Here is a 17,817-nt window from a genome sequence, read left to right as displayed (position 1 = left end):
TGAGCCCTCATAGATCATACTTGCTCCATCTCATCGGTGATTTTGTACGGGCCTGATTGAATTAGCTCTTGCAGCATAACTCCACCCATCCTTATGAATAAGCCATAAATAACCCGTGCATGATGAGTCCCTTTTATTACTTAGAATACTCCCATTGAGTTTATTGCCTATTAAGGAATGCCGTACTGTCGGAAGGCTCACCGTCCTGTTTTTTACGTAATGGAATGAGGTACGTACCGTCGCACACTCTCTTATGGAGCGCCAGCGCGACCGCTGCGGCTGCCAACTCAGCGCGAAAAAGCCATGACGCAACAGGGATTCGAACCCAACTCGATTCGGAAAAACGACTCCCACGCGTGGAGCTGACATAGGAGTCGAACACACTTTCATGAATATTTGGCTTTGGCTATCAAATTACCGCGACGGAGCCATGGCTAAACAGGAACTGGAACGCCAGCCCGGCACGTGGGAGCCAAAGGCGCCAACCGCTCAGCCGCCTGCGAGGTCCGACTCATAAACCACCAACAGCGAAACCCAAACATCGAAGGGTCTTTAACTGCGTCCAGTACACTCATGAGATTTATCAACAGAGCAGCAGGCACCTGAAATAGCTGACCTTGGGCGCTGGATGGACATGCGATAGCAGAATAGCGTGACAGCAGTATGCACAGCCAACTAGCGCTGCAGGCGCATGCAAGGAGGAACGATCGACACTAACAATTAGTATGTATAAATAACCTACCCGGCAGGACGACACCAGACCTCGCACCCAAGCCAAGTGGTCACAAAACCAAACAAACGTTTCCAAGTAGCCATGCACAGTGTTGCTGAGTCGCACGTTTTGAGCATTGCGCGCTGCGCCTGGCAGGAGCACAGGCAGGTGGGGAGAGGGAGGGGGGAGGAGGGAGGGCACAAAGGCACGTGGCCACTAAGGTCCCGAGGGGTCCAATGGGTTGGCCGGAGGTCGTGTTGAGGGCCAACGGCATACACGGCCAGGTCCTTGAATGACAGTCAGGGGTCTTTTGCGCCGGTAGCCCCCCCCCCCCCCTCCCCCTGTGGCCACGACGGCCGCGCTGTCAGTGAGAGACCACAAATATCTTACAATCCGCTCTGTGTCAGCATGGGGCCCATTTCCCAAGAACAGACAAAAACGCAGGGGTCTGCGAATGTCACTCAAAGGCACTTCGTATTACTGGGTTCCTCTAAAGCCAGTGGTCCCTGAAGTATCGATCAGGGGCCCAGAGGGCCCGACAAGAAACCATGGAACGACAAGGGACCCCCGAATCGGTCAGGGGTACATTTGCTGAACACGGACGAGGACATGATCCCAAACGTCGACGACAGGGACGATCCCCGAGATCCCGAATGAGCCTCTTGCGTTTGTCGGGGCCCTCTAACAATGAAAGAAAATATGAGAAGCAGAAAAAAACAGTGCAATGGTTCGCCACGAAACAGTGGAGGGCTCCTGTGTCACTCAGTGGTCCCAGCGCCGGGTGGAGGACGTTCGCCCCCCCCCCCCGTTCAGAGATGGGCGCGATGAGTTAAACTGTGCGGGGTATTAGATCCCCTGCAGCGGCACGGATCTTGATGCGTCAGTGAGTGTCACGCGTCGGTCCGGGGCCCACTGCTCCCACAGCCATCAGGCCGCCAGCCTGGCCAGCCGCGCGGATCTCACTGGGTACGCGGACCATGGGTGTCCGCGGCGCGCTCTCCGGCGCAGGCAGTAATGTTCCAGAGTCTTTGGGGTGCAGCCCCAGAGTTCACCCCTAACCCCAGGAGGTATCAGTGATTCAATGGTTTCCCACCAGGGAGTACGTCCAGCCCAACAGCGTCTCCGTCCGCCGCCCCGTCACACCTCGTCGGCTCGACGTCCAGGGCCTAACGCCCTTTCCTGTCGGAGTGCACATCCTCCAGTTCTGCGACTCTGCTCCAGAGCCGCCACCCTCTCCAGCGACGGTGCCGCGTCCTTCCTCCAGTCTTCATCGCCAAAACGCGGCATCAGAAAGCAAACTCAGTTGCTAACAAACACTTCAACGTACCAAAGACTTCATTCCCCGCCTGGTCTGTTGCCGAAGCTTACGGATGCGTTTGAGTTTGAGTTCCCGCGATGGCTGAAGCTCGGCCTGCTCTGTCGCGCGCAGGAAAGTGCTCGCTCGCCGTAGGGTTCGTCGAGGTCAAGGTCATCAGACCGTCCCTTTTCCGCGCCAGAATTGATCTTGATGGGCTTATTATCATGGGGGGGGGGGGGGGGCAGCGGTATCATCGAGCTGTATGCCATTTCATACGTTAGCATATACGTATTGTCATACGTTAAATACATATGGCACTGCATAATTTCCTTGCCCGCATCAGTCATTGTTGGAAGGATGCGTACCACGCAACCATATCCTTCAAAGTCCACGAGAACCTTTCAGCCACTTCGCCACTTTGCGAATGGCGAGGAGTCATCCTGGCCTTCTGCATGCCGAAAGGTGTCGGATTAAAGCTGTGGTCTCTTGTCAGAACGGAGTCGCTCTAGGGCACCTGCTCGTACAGCCAACCCATCAAGCAGATAACGCGATCGTCGCTTTCTCGTTGACGACGGTGACCAGAAGCGACCAACCCATGTTGTCTTGGTGGGTGCTGGAAGCTTGTCTGCAACAAGACGCCAACGCCCGGAGCTTTTCCAGCCTGTCTCCGAATATCAGCGCCAGCCAGGTGCCATCCAAACAACATGTTGCAGTTGCTCCATGGGATCACCGAGGTCATTTTCGCACAATTGGCAATCGCAGCTGTCGCCACAAGTACGGGTCTGGAATGTTCCAATATTCGCTGCCCGGCAAAACTTAACCTCTCCTGTGGTAGCACTGGCTATCCTGGTAGGAATTACACTGTCTTTACCACGGGTACCCAGATCCAGGGAACGACAGGGCCTTTACGGCCCAAGTTGGCGCCTGGCTTAATGACACATCGGTTGTTGCTTTGCAGCAATTTTCTGTCGTGAGCTGAACTGGAGTCCATACTGTCGCAACCGGCCTCGGTGGGATCTGCACAGAAGCCGCATACTTGATCCTTGATCAATTTGGATATATTTGGTCATAGCTGGCTGCAACAATCGTCAGGATTTGTGTCTGCACGGTTCCGTACTGATCCTCGAGGTCAGTGCCGAACTCGCAGTATAAGTCACCTGCCAACACGACGCCGTGTATGACCCCACCCAGCCTGCGAGGGTAAGGCATGCTATCCGCCTGGATTGCACTTGCACCCCGGCTGCTCACTTCTCCAAGCATGCGCACTTGCGCGCCCCGCGCTGCCTACCTTTGGTCCCGTGGGCTGCATCACGCTGCTGATGCTGACCCGGCCATCCCTATTCAGTGTGCCACCAATAGGGTGTCGAGAGCCACGAGCCGAGCAGCCTGTCACCGCTATCCACCTCAAGCACTATCACGATTTCATAGGATTTCCATGGAACAGATGTTAGATCCCGTCACGTACACCCAGCACTTACCCGTTCTCCGGCAGCTGTGTGTGGGATGAGATTGAAGCGTGATGCCCTCGCGCGGTCGCCGCGTCTGGCGCTTCTGGGAAGTGGTCAGTCGGACAACGGTGGCGGGAACATTTTGCCATCCCGTGCCCGTCTTTCCCGCAGCGGGCGCTCCGTCGTCCCAGCAGCAGGCGCTCCGTCTCCCTTGCACCAGGCGCTCCGTTTTCCCAGCAGCAGGCGCTCCGTCTCCCTTGCACCAGGCGCTCCGTTTTCCCCGCAGCAGGCCGTACGTCTTCCCCGCAGCAGGCACGCTGTCTTCCCGCAGTAGGCGCTCCGTCTTCCTTGCAGCTTCTTTGCAGCAGGCGCTCCGTCCTCCCCGCAGCGGGCGCCACGGTGGCCGCCGCTCTGCGCTGCGGAGGCCGCGCGTTGTGACAGCGAAGAGGCCAATATGGCCGACCTCACCGCAGCCAAGCAGCCCCGGACCGTCCCTGTAGCCCTGTTTGTTTCTGCAGGGCATATCTCAGAAAGTGCAGTTGAACCGGTTTCCAGTGTCATTGATGCAATAACTTCCTGCCGCTGGTGCAGCTGGCTCACAGCCCGTACAGCTGCATCGAGTTTTTTTGGCCAAGCTAAAAATAGGCACAGTAATAGTTTACCTCGAAGCAAAGACACTGCAGTCCGCGGGTGGGTCGGTTCACGACTGTCTGCATGAATTGGTCGCTATTTCTGCTTGATCTTGGCATGTCTAACTTGCCAGCCTGCTGACCCTTTTTTCCGAACACTTCAACGTCCTTCCCTGACTGTCGGGCCACATGTGAGCAGGCTGCGGACGCTTGTAGTTGGTGTATGTGCGTACGGTATCAGGCTTCTTCCGAAGACATATCCTACTTTGCCTAAAGCGACATACCGTAATACCGCTGGTCCTCGGTTGACAGTGTTGTAAGGACGTCTAGGGCCTTCCCTTCAGTACGGTCAGCTCCACTTACAGTTTGTCTGCGGCGACTATCAGGAACCCTCTTGCCTCTATCAGCTAATCCAGCCGTCCCAGTTATCTCCCCGTCTCGGTAAAGGGCGTGACATGCATGGAAGTGGCAGGTTCGGATCCATAATTCAGGGTGAACAGCGCAAGGCGAATGCCGTAAATGTTTAGAGTGGTAAACATGCACTTCGGTATGCATGGTGGTTCTCTTTTGGATGTAATCACATCAGAGTTATGCCAGTGGTCGACTATAAAGGGTGTCATAAACAGCCGAACTCATTTGCCTACGTCACGTGTTTACAGCAAAGCCCAACAAACAGAGATGCCTGCTGCAACACATCACGCTGGCAGCAGAACAAACAACTATCGAAACGTTAACGAAAGCGACATGCCTGCTGACACGCCGCACACTGGCAGCAGTACCTGACGATCATCAGAACCACATCGCGTCAAATATTCCTACACTGACAACATCACCGGAACCAGTGTTGGAAAACTTGACGTTTCCTGGTATAATGTGTACCAGATTTTGTAGTCCAGGATTGTGACTAGGTTACATGAAATATTTTGTACTCCATCATGATGCAACAAGAACAGCTTTTGAGAAAAAAAACAACTCATTTTACCTCTTTGTGTCAGGACAAAATAAAACCAGAAGGTGCAACAGCTTGAGGCTTGCTGCTCCCATCAGGAACCATGTATTGATATCTGCGAGAGCACAAATCTTGCACCCACTAAACTAAGATGACCAATAGCAAGCAGCCTGTGTTGCCACCTAGATATTTGATAAACCAAGTATGGAAATGTGAAAAATAAAGTGTGTGAATGTTGAATGGAATTGCCTTTCAACAATACCGGGAAATGATAAACAAGAACCAGAATCGCACCGGTATGTAGAGTAGCAAAGCTCTCACTTCCTATGTCCTACGCAGACCAGCTCAAACTTGAATATCCCTTAACCTACCATTGACGACGAACCGCATTAATTGCCAAGGATGCAACGAGCATTCATAGAAAACCGCGCGCCCAATTACCTACCGCAGACGGCCGCCTGCCCACGCGCTTCCACTGTATGATGGGAATGCAAATAAGAAAATTACTCGTAATTCGGCGTCGGAAAAGTCTCAACTATTCAGCGGCTTATGCCTGCCTCCCAGCTCAGGTTGGAGGTTGAACATAGCAAAACTCTCCAATTGGTTTTAATGATTCGCTTCCTCGTGACTGATTTGTCAAGAGCATAAATATTCTGCTCGCGCTCATCCCCTTGAACAGATTTGTAAACATTTGGAGGGAAGCTATATATATAAGCTATAGCTATATATCATGATTATGAAGGACTTATTTGCACTCATCCAGAACCGCCATGTGGTTGGATTTTTGGCCACTTCCTGGTATCCAAAGAATAAAAATGTTACGGCAGCTGTGAATTTAAACCAAGTTAGATTTGTCACTTACGGATGTGAAATTAAAGCTGGTAATTCAGGCTTTACAAAAATACCCTTTTAAGTCGAAAAACTTTGCTATAAATAGCCAAAAAACTGTTCGAAGACGGCCATCTCACTCCGGCAAAAACACCAGGGCACCAGAGTAACATGAACCCAATACTTTGGGACAGTAAATTAAGGAGAAGGGTTTATTAAGACAAAAACATCAATTAATTGCAACCTAAATTATCATATTTCGTAATGATATCGGTTAAAACGCATCAAAAACCATTAATGCATTGCATTATCCGCCGGAGTCAGCGGAGTGACTGACTCCGATCCCTTTTGGCCGATCTGCACGGGTCTGTCAGGCATTGTACTTGCGCTGGCTCGGTAAATCGGTTAAGGAGTGCTGCCTGTCTCGTTATTTCGGGCGGGACGTGCAGGGCCTCGTGCGTTGACGGGGAGTGGGAAGGTGGAGGGCATGAATATTTAGCTGTTTTTAAAACCAGTTAGCTGGTGGAGCGTGAGTAGAGTGACCGTGGTGGAGCGTGAGTAGCGTGATCGTGGTGGAGCATGAGTAGGTGGCCGTCTGCGGCATATTCATTTGCATTTTTTTGTGTACCATTTGTGTCTGGCTGTGCGTATCGTACCCACCCTCCATTTTGGAAGGTGTATAAGCCCAGTGTGTAGCCACCGTCCATTTTGGAGTGTATGAGCCCGATGCGTAATTACCCTCCATTCTGGAAAGTGTACACACAGAGCCTTTCATAAATTGGAAACCAATGTATATGCACATGTGTTTCATAGTACAGAGTATGAGACTGTGTTGTTTCAGCGTGCCACGTTTAACGCTGGTGTTTCCTTTCATTAAAGTGTTTTTACTTGAATTGCTACATACCAAATGTAGCGCTTTTGTTAAGTGCCGCCCATTGCACTATTATCTCTCAAAGATAACCCAACTAAAGCTGTAATGACCCGCAGCACTTGGATAATTTTGTACTCCACTATAGAAAATTTGTACTCCGCTACCAGGAAAATTTTGGGATTTCCAACACTGACCAGAACACATCCATTAACCAGGGAGAAATCTAGTTATTTCATGTTTCACAATGCGATTCGCGATCGCACTGGGGGTAAATGCCACGACATAACTTATTTGTAAGAAAACCGAGCTCAAAATCCGACGGGATGGCGATAGCTCACCTTTGTCAGCGTCAAGTATGCGTAGATCGTTTAAATGAGATGACATAGTTGTAAGTCCTCTTCACTTGATTATACCCATATACGCCCTTGTACGTGGCCACTTGTCCAAGTCTACTCAACACTGTCACCGCCCTTCGACCGGCTGCCGTCTCCGTCAAACCCCAGATCGTGCACAAGCTTATCCTTCAAACCCCCAGATCGCGCTCAAGCTTACCCGTCAAACCCCCAGATCGTGCTCAAGCTCAGCCGGACCCTTAACCAGCTGGTCAAGGCCACCCACGGGTGCATTTCATCACCGCAGAGGAGGTGCCAGCCAAGCCGAGAGCGTCAGACGGCAAACACGTGCATCACTGTGTTCTCCCCTGTCCCAGGGCGGAACAAGACGGATTATTTGCTGGAAAAAACCAACCGCTATTTGCCCACAGCACCTCCCTGCCAAGGTGGAGACCGCACGTGCCCAAAACTGTTGCCACCTCGAGGCCACCCTGGGAGGCCGCAGGAAAGCGGCGATTTTGAGTAGCTGCTGGGTTCCTCCCGGGAGTACCAGCAACTGAGGATAAGGAAGATACTTACTTTATTGAGTGGAGCGATGGCAATGTTCCAGGACTGCTAAAATTTGATTGTTACATCTTGTACTTGTGATCGAACAATACAGTGCAAACAGGGGTGGATGCAGAGGGGGGGGGGAGGGGAATGAGAACATACCTCCCACCCCTTGGACCACTCATGAGGCCTGGGCGCCCGTTCAAGGTACCAAAATCGCACGATGAAGTGATATCAAAACCTTCATTTGGCACCGCATAGTCCTTGTTTTCAACATGCACCGCAGAGGATCCCAAGTCCTATTTTCGAGAAGCGACGAGCTCCATGAGTAACACAGCGTCCGTGCCGTATCCATACCACGAAATTCTGGATGTTTTTTTCGGCACAGGATCACCAAAACCATACGATAGGGCGCCATAACCCTTATTTTCAAGGCGCAGCAAATTCCAGAGGGCACCACAAAACACCCCAAAACTTCATTCTCAAAGGGTACCAAATTCTAGGGACACAACACTGTCGCACCACCCACTTCCAACGAAAAACCTTATCGGTCTCTTGGGCAAAGAACACCAAAACTTCCTTCTGACGCACCACGGCCTTTATTTTCGATGGGTATCTCTGAGACTTTCACACTAAAGAAATTCTTGATTGGGTCGATCTTCGCCTTTCGGCGGAATACTACCACTAACCCACATTTACGGGATTCAAAACCTTTATTTTCTAGAGGCTACCAAATGCCCGGGGGCGCCAGGATCACAAAATCTGTGCTTTTAAAAGGTAACTAATTTCAGGAAAATTGAAATGCCCTGCCACTTCACTGAATAAATCCTGGATCGAGCAATTCGGTGCCGAAGCACCAAAAAAAACCTCCACTGTGAAGCACCGTAACCTTTAATTTAGAACATACCCAACTCCAGGGGGCACCACAAAGAGCCCGACAGCGTTCATTTTAAGAGACAAAGATTTCAGGGGGCACCACAATATTCATATCTAAATGGTCGAAATTCGAGCTTAGCCTTTTCGACAATGAGTCACTTTTTCCATTTTGACGCACAATTACTACATTTTCAAAAGACACCAAATCCAAAGGGGTCATTTAACACGCGCTCGTTTGGGGGTCAGTTTGATCTCCCGAAGGGTTTTCCCGAATGGCTTCCGAACGGTGCCGCGTAGCCGCACCATATTTTGCATAGCTGTAGACAACTGCATTGCAGATCGTTTCATAGACGACATTTTAGATGTACCCTGTAAAGTCGCTGACCTACGGCAGGTCAACGTCAGGCCATGCATTCAGCGAAGTCGATTTCTAGGGAATCGTTTAATCGGATGCAAAAACAGAGTGTTAGACGACGCCATACCTCTCTGAGATGCTTTTTTAGGAAACACAACAATTGAATGAACAAATTCCATTGACCTTGGGTCAGGTATGAACGTCGAAACAAGGTCAAAACCAACCTTTTTTGTTACTCTAGAGCTTGCTGTATGGGGTAGTTTCTGGTGCTCACTTCGAATCTTTTGATAGCAAGGAACTACATTACACGTCTGCTATGGAATTCTTAATGGTAAGAATAGGTCACCGACCTCAAATGACCCAGGTCAACATTTTAGTTTTGGACCTCATTTGACTCCAATTTCATGACCTAAGAATTTCAAATTTTGACGCAAGTGAGTTCATGTACAGGTCACTACACCCTGCGAATTTGGTGTATCTAGCTCTTTTAGTTTCTGAGATCTCAGGGAATAAAATTCCCCCCCCCCCACCCGAGCGAAGGGTATCCAACCGGCCACCCGAGTGCGTGTTAAGGGACCCTTACATGTCCCCCTCTAAGGGACACCACAATCAGTGTCAGCACAACTTCTGTGTCTTCCACCCTGACGAAATCCTGATCAACCCCTTCAGCGCAGGGATATCCAAAGCTTTCACTCCGGGCATCATATAAGATAAGTTGGCCAATTCAATAAAATAAAACATTTAGTTTAGATCTATGCTGATGTTCGATTCACGCGATACACTCAGTGCGTCCAGAACGAGTCTAAAGCAACAAGACAATGCTGAAATCTCGCAGCGCTCCATACCAGGGCTGCCACGTCCCCTCTCTAAGGCGCCAAACATCCGATTTCGTACCGCTCCATGCCAACATCCGGCTGATACTGTGGTTTGTTTACCCTGCAAACCAAACACTCTGAGGATGCTGCATGAAGTCATAGAAACAAAAATAGCTTGTTTCAGGCTCTGCAGGGTGCTTTCCACATTAAGCTACACCACTGGATGCGGCGTGTCAACAAACCGTCGAATAGCTGCCATACCACGACTCGATCTTCATTGACCAACGTTCCTTTCCCACGCTCATTCCCGCAGAAGTGTCGGCACCGAACGACGTCTACCATCATTCGCAATCAACAGTGACGAGGCAAAACTATTCTAGTGTGTGTGTCCAAGCGGCGGGTATCTGGTTCATGACCGCTTCAGGCCTGTAGATGTCCCTTTCCATATGTTTATCATCATCGGTGACAGCCCTGTTTACTGGCTGGCTGGTCCCGTTTAAGCAGTCCGCCGTCGTGTTCTCATCTCTTCTGTGGTGGTGACTTCGTGTTTTAGGGCGTCTGTGCACAACCTCGTAGTGACACGACTTCAGCCCAATTGATCACCTTGCAAAGCTTGTGTCGACACGTTCACTGGCTGGTTAATCCTGTCCAGGCGGTCTGCCATCGAGTTCTCACCTCTTCTGTGCGCAATCTTGTAGTGATATGACTCCAGATCCACTACCTTACAAACGCATGCAGGGGGCGGTCTGATTTGAGAGCCACATGAGCGCGTAGCGGCGTGTATGGAGCGCAGTTTCGTTGCCGCACACAGGCATACCTTCCACCTCCTCACTGCAGCGACAAGGGCCCAACACACCAGGCCGCAAGAAGAACAACGGTGCTTCGCCGCCATCAGAACTGACGAGAAGCATGCCAGTGGTTTCGTTTCCGGCGTCTGTCCCCGGCTCGCTGTGACGAGAAACCGCCGACAATACTCACACTACCGGCAGCGACTCAACACAGAACTCCCCGTCCCTGTGCGAAATATTGGCTGCGGCCGCTCCGAAGTGTGGTGCGAAGCGCCAAAACCTTGCTTTTCACTCTTCTGTCCGTCGTGAGGCGGTAACCTGACGAGTCAGCTGGTACAGCGATGCCATCGGATCCGTGCCATCGGTCGTCTGCCATGGGAGGGACGTGCCGGTAGACACTTACAAATCCCACAACTTCTGCAGGTCCATGTCGTGCCAGCTTTAGGATGCTCCCTGATCGCTGTTACTGGATTCTCCCGAGTCTACATACGGCGCCAATGACCCCATGCCCGACAAGCCCACCCTCGAAGCATCAGAAGCGGCACCTGTCCAGGCGCAGCTGTGTGTTCGGCGTCCATCCGCAGGTCATCGCGTACCCCCTCCCCCCACCCCCCCGGACATCCGACGGGTATACATGACCTGACCGTAGGTACGTGGGGGCCGTAGGTACGACACTGGACCGTAGGTACGACGCGAACGGCGACACCATGCCCCCTTCCTCACGCTGTCACAGCTATCCACCTATCATGTTTATTCCTGATGGCATGACCTCTGGTGTCTCCCATTTCTTTCAAAAGCAAATTCAGCCTTGCCACCAGTCACTCCAATGGTAGGAAACTGAGAGAGAAAGGCTTGGGCAAGGACTACAATACTTTCCACCTCACCCAGAGCCTTCAAAAAATGGATGCAGCCCATGGCCATCCTCAGAGCCTGTCACAATAAAGATCAAACCTAGTGCTATAGATCTCCCACCTACTTCTGCTCCACTGTCTGGGTCATTGGCATGCTCTTCCCAACTTTCCATCACATGCTGGTTGTCTGCCTGGCATGGGCTCATATGTGCTAGGAGCATGCAGGGTGGATGTGTATAGATCATTGAGACAGACTCCTGATATCCTGACATCACAGCACAATCATCAGATCTCTGGGGCATACCCAGAAATACAGAACACTTCACATTAGGACCTGCAATCTCCAGCACTACAACCTGTGTTGCCACAGTTGGCAGAGTGGTGAGATGATCAGCACTACACAAGGGCATCAAGTGGGATAAGTGGTAACATTGCAGCAGCAATAATGTTGGTAACAAATTGGAGGGTAAGTGGAACATTGGTAACACTGGGTTTCCTTGTATTTTTTTTCAGTTCTGTGCAAGCATGCCAGTTGAGTGACCTTGACTATCCAGCAGCAGGCATCACATTCAAGCAGCATATCTGCACATTCTATAACTTATCCATTGTGGATCTGAAAAATGCATCAATGGTGGCATTTAGACCATGGCAGTTATACAGGATGTCATGCATGACTTATAGCCATCCACCTGTTAAATAATTCAGATAAGCTGGGATTACACTACTGGCCATGGGCACAAAATTATCAGCCAGTTATTATACCCCAGCACCCTAATGATCATCATTCCACTAATAGCCGGTATCTCTCCTCTTCACTTCTACCTAAGAGCACTAAGCATTCTGTCTTTCAGGCAAAAAAAAGAATAGCCAGAAAAAATAGAAACTTTGTGCAATCTTATCCCAAACAATAGATATTGCTATAATACATTGCTGGTGGTGAGGAAATGTGTACAAGACACTGTGTAGTTATTGGCTGTCAATTATGTTCAAAATTAGCTAACACAAATATTGGCTATAGACAAAACTCAAGCCCTTAAGTAACCTATACAGAGTACCACTTATCAGATCCAAGTGCCTGAGGACCAGTCTGCAAGCCATGGCAGAACTGCCAACAAGATGTTTGATGCTGACAATCCTGCACCAGAAAGGCTGGGAAACTACCCCATTTAAAACAGGTTTTGCTGACTACACTTACCTCCCAAAAACATCAGTTACCATCCTATTTGGTCATTGTCTGCAATCTTTCAAATTTTGAAAAACATGTCATGATTCCCTGAACAATAGAACTCCATAATTTCTGCCCCATATTTTGATAAACTGTCCCAAATTGGAAGTTTTTGATCACCTACACCCCAACAAAATCTTGGAATAGTCTGTCATGGCTTGCAGCCTGGATTGGGAATCACAATATTCTTCAAAAATGATCATTGTCAGATATTTATTCACCTCTAGCCATTTGAGGATGTCATTAAGCAAACCTATGTCAGAGCTCAACTATGCCACAGCCGCGTGCATGGGTGAAGATCACGAGTCAAGTTTGAGTTAAGTCACTTCGTTCTAAACGACTTAAACATGCATTAGCTCGAGAAGTCGTTCTAAGCAAATATCACGATCTGCGACAAAACGCAGTCATTTGGTTGTCTCACACAAAAGTGAGTGTGCAACTCACCTGGGTGTGCTCTAGGGGCAACCATCCACAATTTCGTAAGTGTAGCAGAATCGGATCCTGCGTTTATCGGACACCCCAACAATCCCCCAAGCTTGGCAAAATCAACCGATCTACTGTTCTGCATGGCAGAATGACTCAAGTGTTGGCTACTTATTTAATGCAGCAAAGGGCGTCGTCTTCGCCTCTCTTAGTCCAAAATGTTCGACTGCTGATGACAGCAGCTAATGCTATACTCATGTTCAGAAATCAGCCGAATCCTTAGGGTCCTAAGTCCTGTTACGTCATTTGTTTTCGCTAATACAACATTCGAGCGCACTGAACGGACAGCTGCGGCTGCAAGTGCGCAGGACGCTGGGCCCTTTGTAATGGTGCGGGTGGAGGCCTTGTTGGGGTTTGTTTGGTTTCATTTCAGGTATTTATTGATACTCTGGTACTGAACTGATGCTACACTATTGAAAGTGTGTTGTATCACCTCGCTTCGAAAGCTTTGTTTCTCCTGCTGTCGGGGAGAGCTTTTGGTCGACGGGGCTTACGAGTCATGCGTGGTCTCGCGGTGCACACCTGGTGTCTTTACTTGCATTTACCTCTTTGTCTTCAAGAAGCTTTGGAGGACCAATATCAATGGCAGTACATCAGTCACATCAACATTAGAAAACCTGTGCGAATTATGCAGGTTAGCAGTGCATTCCAGTGTTGATTGACCAAAGTAATGAATTTTCCATCTTACTTTTGAGTTGACTGAAAACTACAAACCTCAAGCATGATTACCTATTGTACCATCAGGCTTTGTGATGTCTGATAAAAAAGAATGCATTGCTAGAGTATTAACCTTTATGTGTTTTTATACATGAAACCACATGTCTCTTGCACCTCCTTTGCTGCATCCTTAAAACCTTTGGTACTCAAATATTTTCATGATATGCAGGAGCTCTGGCATGGTGGGGACCACCTAGATGCACTAAAATCATGTGTATACAAGGTATGCATTCTGTTGTGGCATGCTATCTGCATGTCTGAAAAGCAGAGGCCCACTCATTTGTGTCATGCGATATTATTAACAAACTATTTTTCTTCAAGGGGATAGAAGAAGATATCAGCTGTCACTGAAATGGACATGATGCAGCCAGCTGCTGGGCCTGTGGAGAATGCATCAAACTCATTTGACTGGGAAGAGTCAGGCTTTGAGCTGCTCTCCCGGCCCAGCTCGCAGGCTCCATCTCACCACAGCCTGTATGACCCAGGCACAACAGTGGCAGATGACTGTGTACCATTCGAGGATGGCCCTGCCTGTGACCAGCCAGCCCAGCCTGACATCAATGCCCAGATGATGTCCTCCTTCCTCTCTGGTAGCTCAGTCACCATCGATCTAGACATGGAAGCACTGCAGACCAAGATTCGCAATGTACTGGCTGAGAACCTGAAGCTGCGTGACTCGATCCGGGGGAGCTCGGCAGCGCTCCGCCAACAGTGTGAAATTCTGCTCAGCTGGCGCCAAGACAACCAGCGTCTGCGCCAGGAGAGGCGCCAGGTGGCCGAGCACTGCCAGCGTGCTCGCGACATCATCCTGGAGCTGCGGCAGGAGAATGCTGCTCTGAAGCAGGAGAAGCGCTGCTCGGCTGGGCCCGAGCAGAGCCTGGAGGCGGCTGGATTAGGACAGGATGCGGCCGGCTCACAGCTGAGCGAGGGGACGGTTGAGGCGGAGCGGAGCCGTGCCTCGGCTGAAGAGGAGCAGAGCCAGGAGCCGGTCGGGTCGGAGCAGAGCCAGCAGCGGGCCGGCCAGGTGCAGCCGGAGGTGATCGCGCTGCGCTCGCAGCTGTCACGCGTCGAGGGTGAGCTGCGCGACGCGCGGCTCGAGGTGGAGCGGCTGGGCTCGAAGCTGGCTCGCCAGCAGGCGGAGCTGAGCGCCTGCCGGCAGCTGCCCGACTGGCGGCCGGACGCTGGCGAGCGCGAGGCGCAGCGTCTGCGCGAGGAGGGCGACCGCCTGCGCCGCGCTCTGGACAGCGAGCGTCGCCAGCGGCTCGAGCTCCGCGCCTGGCTCAACGGCGACGCCAGCTTCACGCCCGTGGAGGAGACTCTGCGCCAGTCGGCCGAGCAGCTGGGCGCGGCGCACGGCGCGCTGTCGGCGCACACAGCGCGGCTGGCAGCGGCCGACCGGGCGCTGGACGGCCTGACCGCGCGGCTGGCAGAGCCTGCCGCCGGCCGCCTGGCGGAAGAGATGGCGACACTGCGCGCCGAGTTGGCGCGCGGCCGCCAGGAGGCCGAGCGCGGCGGCGAGGAGGGCGGCGGCGCCACGGCGGCGCTGGGCCGGCTGCGGCGCCTGTACGAGAGCCTGGCCTCGCACTGGGAGGAGGACCAGGCGCCACCGACACCTGGCGACCGGCAGCGCCTGCAGGTGCACACGGACGGCCTGCAGGCGCGCATCCTCTCGATGGAGGAGCTGCTGGCGGCGCGCGGCGCCGAGTGCGAGCGTCTGCAGCGTGTGGTGATGCAGCTGCGCCGCGACCTGCAAGCCGTCGATATCCTGAAGGCGCAGGTGGACGTGTACCAGCAGGACTTCCACCAGGAGCGGCGCCAGCGCGAGCAGCTGGTGTCGGAGCGCGAGCAGCTGCGCCTGGAGCTGGGCCAGCTACAAGTGCGCCTGCGCCAGGTGAGCGGCGAGCTGCAGGCGCAGCGGCGCAGCCCGGAGGCCGTCGCGCAGGCTCATCCGGACGGCCTGGCGCAGGTGGAGACGCCGCAGCCGCAGCCGCAGCCGCAATTCAACATCCGGCTGCCGCCGCTGGAGAGCGAGCAACAGCCCACCGTGTATACCTGTCCCAAGTGCGACATGGCTTTCCTGGACGTCGTGCCGTTGCAGAACCACGCCAACCGTTGTCTGGACGAGGAATAGGCGGGCCTGGCGGTGGGCAGAGTCTGTTCTTTTGGACTGTTCAGAGGTAGTCGATGTTTTGATCAGCCGAAGGCCTCTTCGGACCCAGGCAGATGCATTTGCATGGGCATGACGTTGCTTTATGACGTGCACTTGAGATTGTATCTACTTAGCATGCTTTAAAATCTCTGTTACTGTGGCCGCTCATCTTGTAACTAACAGCAAAGCTGGACGTTTAACGCTGGCTCCTTGAGACGAACTAATGTGATGAACTAACGCATTATTATATCGACCAATGTTGTGCTGGCCAGCGGCTCACTGTGATCACATCATTGTCAAGCATTTGGGCTCGACTTTGCATTGTTTGCAACCCATTTGGCTTATTCTTTACCGATATAAACATTAGATCGATACGTGCATTAGTGAAACGCTAGTGGTGATATCAGCCGCGGGTCGCGGTGATACCATTTTAAATGTGTGTGCCTGTTACCATGTGCACGCGTGCTGTCGTTAATCAGAACTGTGAAACAAACACACAACAGGTTCTAGCGTGCCATAAAATACGCAAAGTGGTTGGTTTTGTGGACGTGTCGATGTGAGTGAATGTTGTTCAGTGCATGCCAATGTGGTGAAGTAACGCAGCTTAACGTACGCTGGCTGTGTCTAACCGAGTCGAGATGCGCACCGTTGTGGTTCATGAGCGCGCGTAGTTTTGCCGTGCAGTGAGGGTGGTCTGCATAATTTACTTCATTGCACCATCGCGTGAGTACTTGTCACGCGTGGGCATCAGTCGCAGGGCACTGCTTCACTGCAACAAATGTGACGCTGCCTTTTACGGTTGTGTCACCGGACACACCGATTCGGCCTCGTGACGGGGGTAATTACAACTGCGTTCTGTCGGCTGCAAAGCCCATCCAGGCCGCCGCGTTTAATGGCTTCCTACTAATATAGGACACCATCACGATAGGCACGACAGTGTACGATTGCTTGTTGGAGCGCAAGGCGAACGATGAATACATATTTTGAGGCAGTGAGGTGTAAAAATAGTCTGTATCGTTAGCCTGCTGGCCTGGCTGAAACCGGAGTAGTTTGACGTTGAAATTCTGCCAGCGACCGACGATATGAAATGCTCGCTTTCCGGAGGCTCACAAGAACTCAATGGCGTACATGGTCAGGATGTGGAGATAAGTTTCGCCGGGCGACGATCTGGATAGCGCTCGCAGGATGCGGACGCCGCAGTTGACACGTTGGGAACGTCGGCGTCATTAGACCTAACGATACACTCAGCTGCTGCGGCTGTTTGGCGTCGTTTAGCATTTCACCCTGGCAGAAAGGACGAGCACCGTGGGTAGTGGAACCACGAACCTCTGGTTTCCCGAATACATTATCGGTACGGTAATTGAGGGATGCACGTGCTTTGCCGTGTCAATATTTCGCGATCGAACTCTCATGACGTTACCCCTCCCCCCTTTGGGTCCACCCTTTCAGGGAACCAAACCCCTAGTTACCTGTGCAGAAGCTTTGCCGTGTCCTGGGTGTGAATTTCACCGATGCCGCAACACGACACGGCACATCATGCTGACTGTCAACCTCGTGAGGGAAAGCGCTAGCGGCTTTCATGGGGTTTGAACCCGGGTCATGTGGCCCTAAAATCCTTCGACAGGATCACACGTGGTCATGCGTTTCTGCACCACGGTCATGCCGTTGTCATGGCTGTCCCACGTCTCGGACAGAGAAGTGAGAGAGAGAGAGAGAGAGAGAGAGAGAGAGAGAGAGAGAGAGAGAGAGAGAAGAGAGAAGAGAGAGAGAGAGAGAGAGAGAGGAGAGAGAGAGAGAGAGAGAGAGAGAGAGATAGAGAGAGAGATAGAGAGAGAGAGAGAAGGAGAGGTAGAGAGAGAGAGAGAGAGAGAGAGAGGAGAGATAGAGAGAGAGAGAGAGATAGAGAGAGAGAGGAGAGAGAGAGAGAGCAGGAGAGAGAGAGA

At 51.8% G+C, this 17,817-nt stretch overlaps 1 protein-coding gene across 1 annotated transcript; it reads left to right on the top strand.

The window, feature by feature from the left end:
* The first annotated feature begins 13,391 nt into the window (after nt 1-13,391).
* key (NF-kappa-B essential modulator kenny) lies at nt 13,392-16,867 on the top strand. The gene is made up of 3 exons (XM_037223492.1): nt 13,392-13,642; nt 14,047-15,068; nt 15,183-16,867. Exons 2-3 carry the CDS (start codon nt 14,078-14,080, stop codon nt 15,854-15,856), a joined length of 1,665 nt encoding a protein of 554 aa, XP_037079387.1. The 5' UTR covers nt 13,392-13,642; nt 14,047-14,077; the 3' UTR covers nt 15,857-16,867.
* Nucleotides 16,868-17,817: the final 950 nt, after the last annotated feature.

Source organism: Pollicipes pollicipes, unplaced genomic scaffold (genome assembly GCF_011947565.3).
Source record: "Pollicipes pollicipes isolate AB1234 unplaced genomic scaffold, Ppol_2.1 Scaffold_4881;HRSCAF=5763_pilon_pilon_pilon, whole genome shotgun sequence".
Classification (NCBI taxonomy): domain Eukaryota; kingdom Metazoa; phylum Arthropoda; class Thecostraca; order Pollicipedomorpha; family Pollicipedidae; genus Pollicipes; species Pollicipes pollicipes.
Note: the sequence above shows the minus strand (reverse complement) of the source record. Positions and strands in the feature narration are given on the sequence as shown.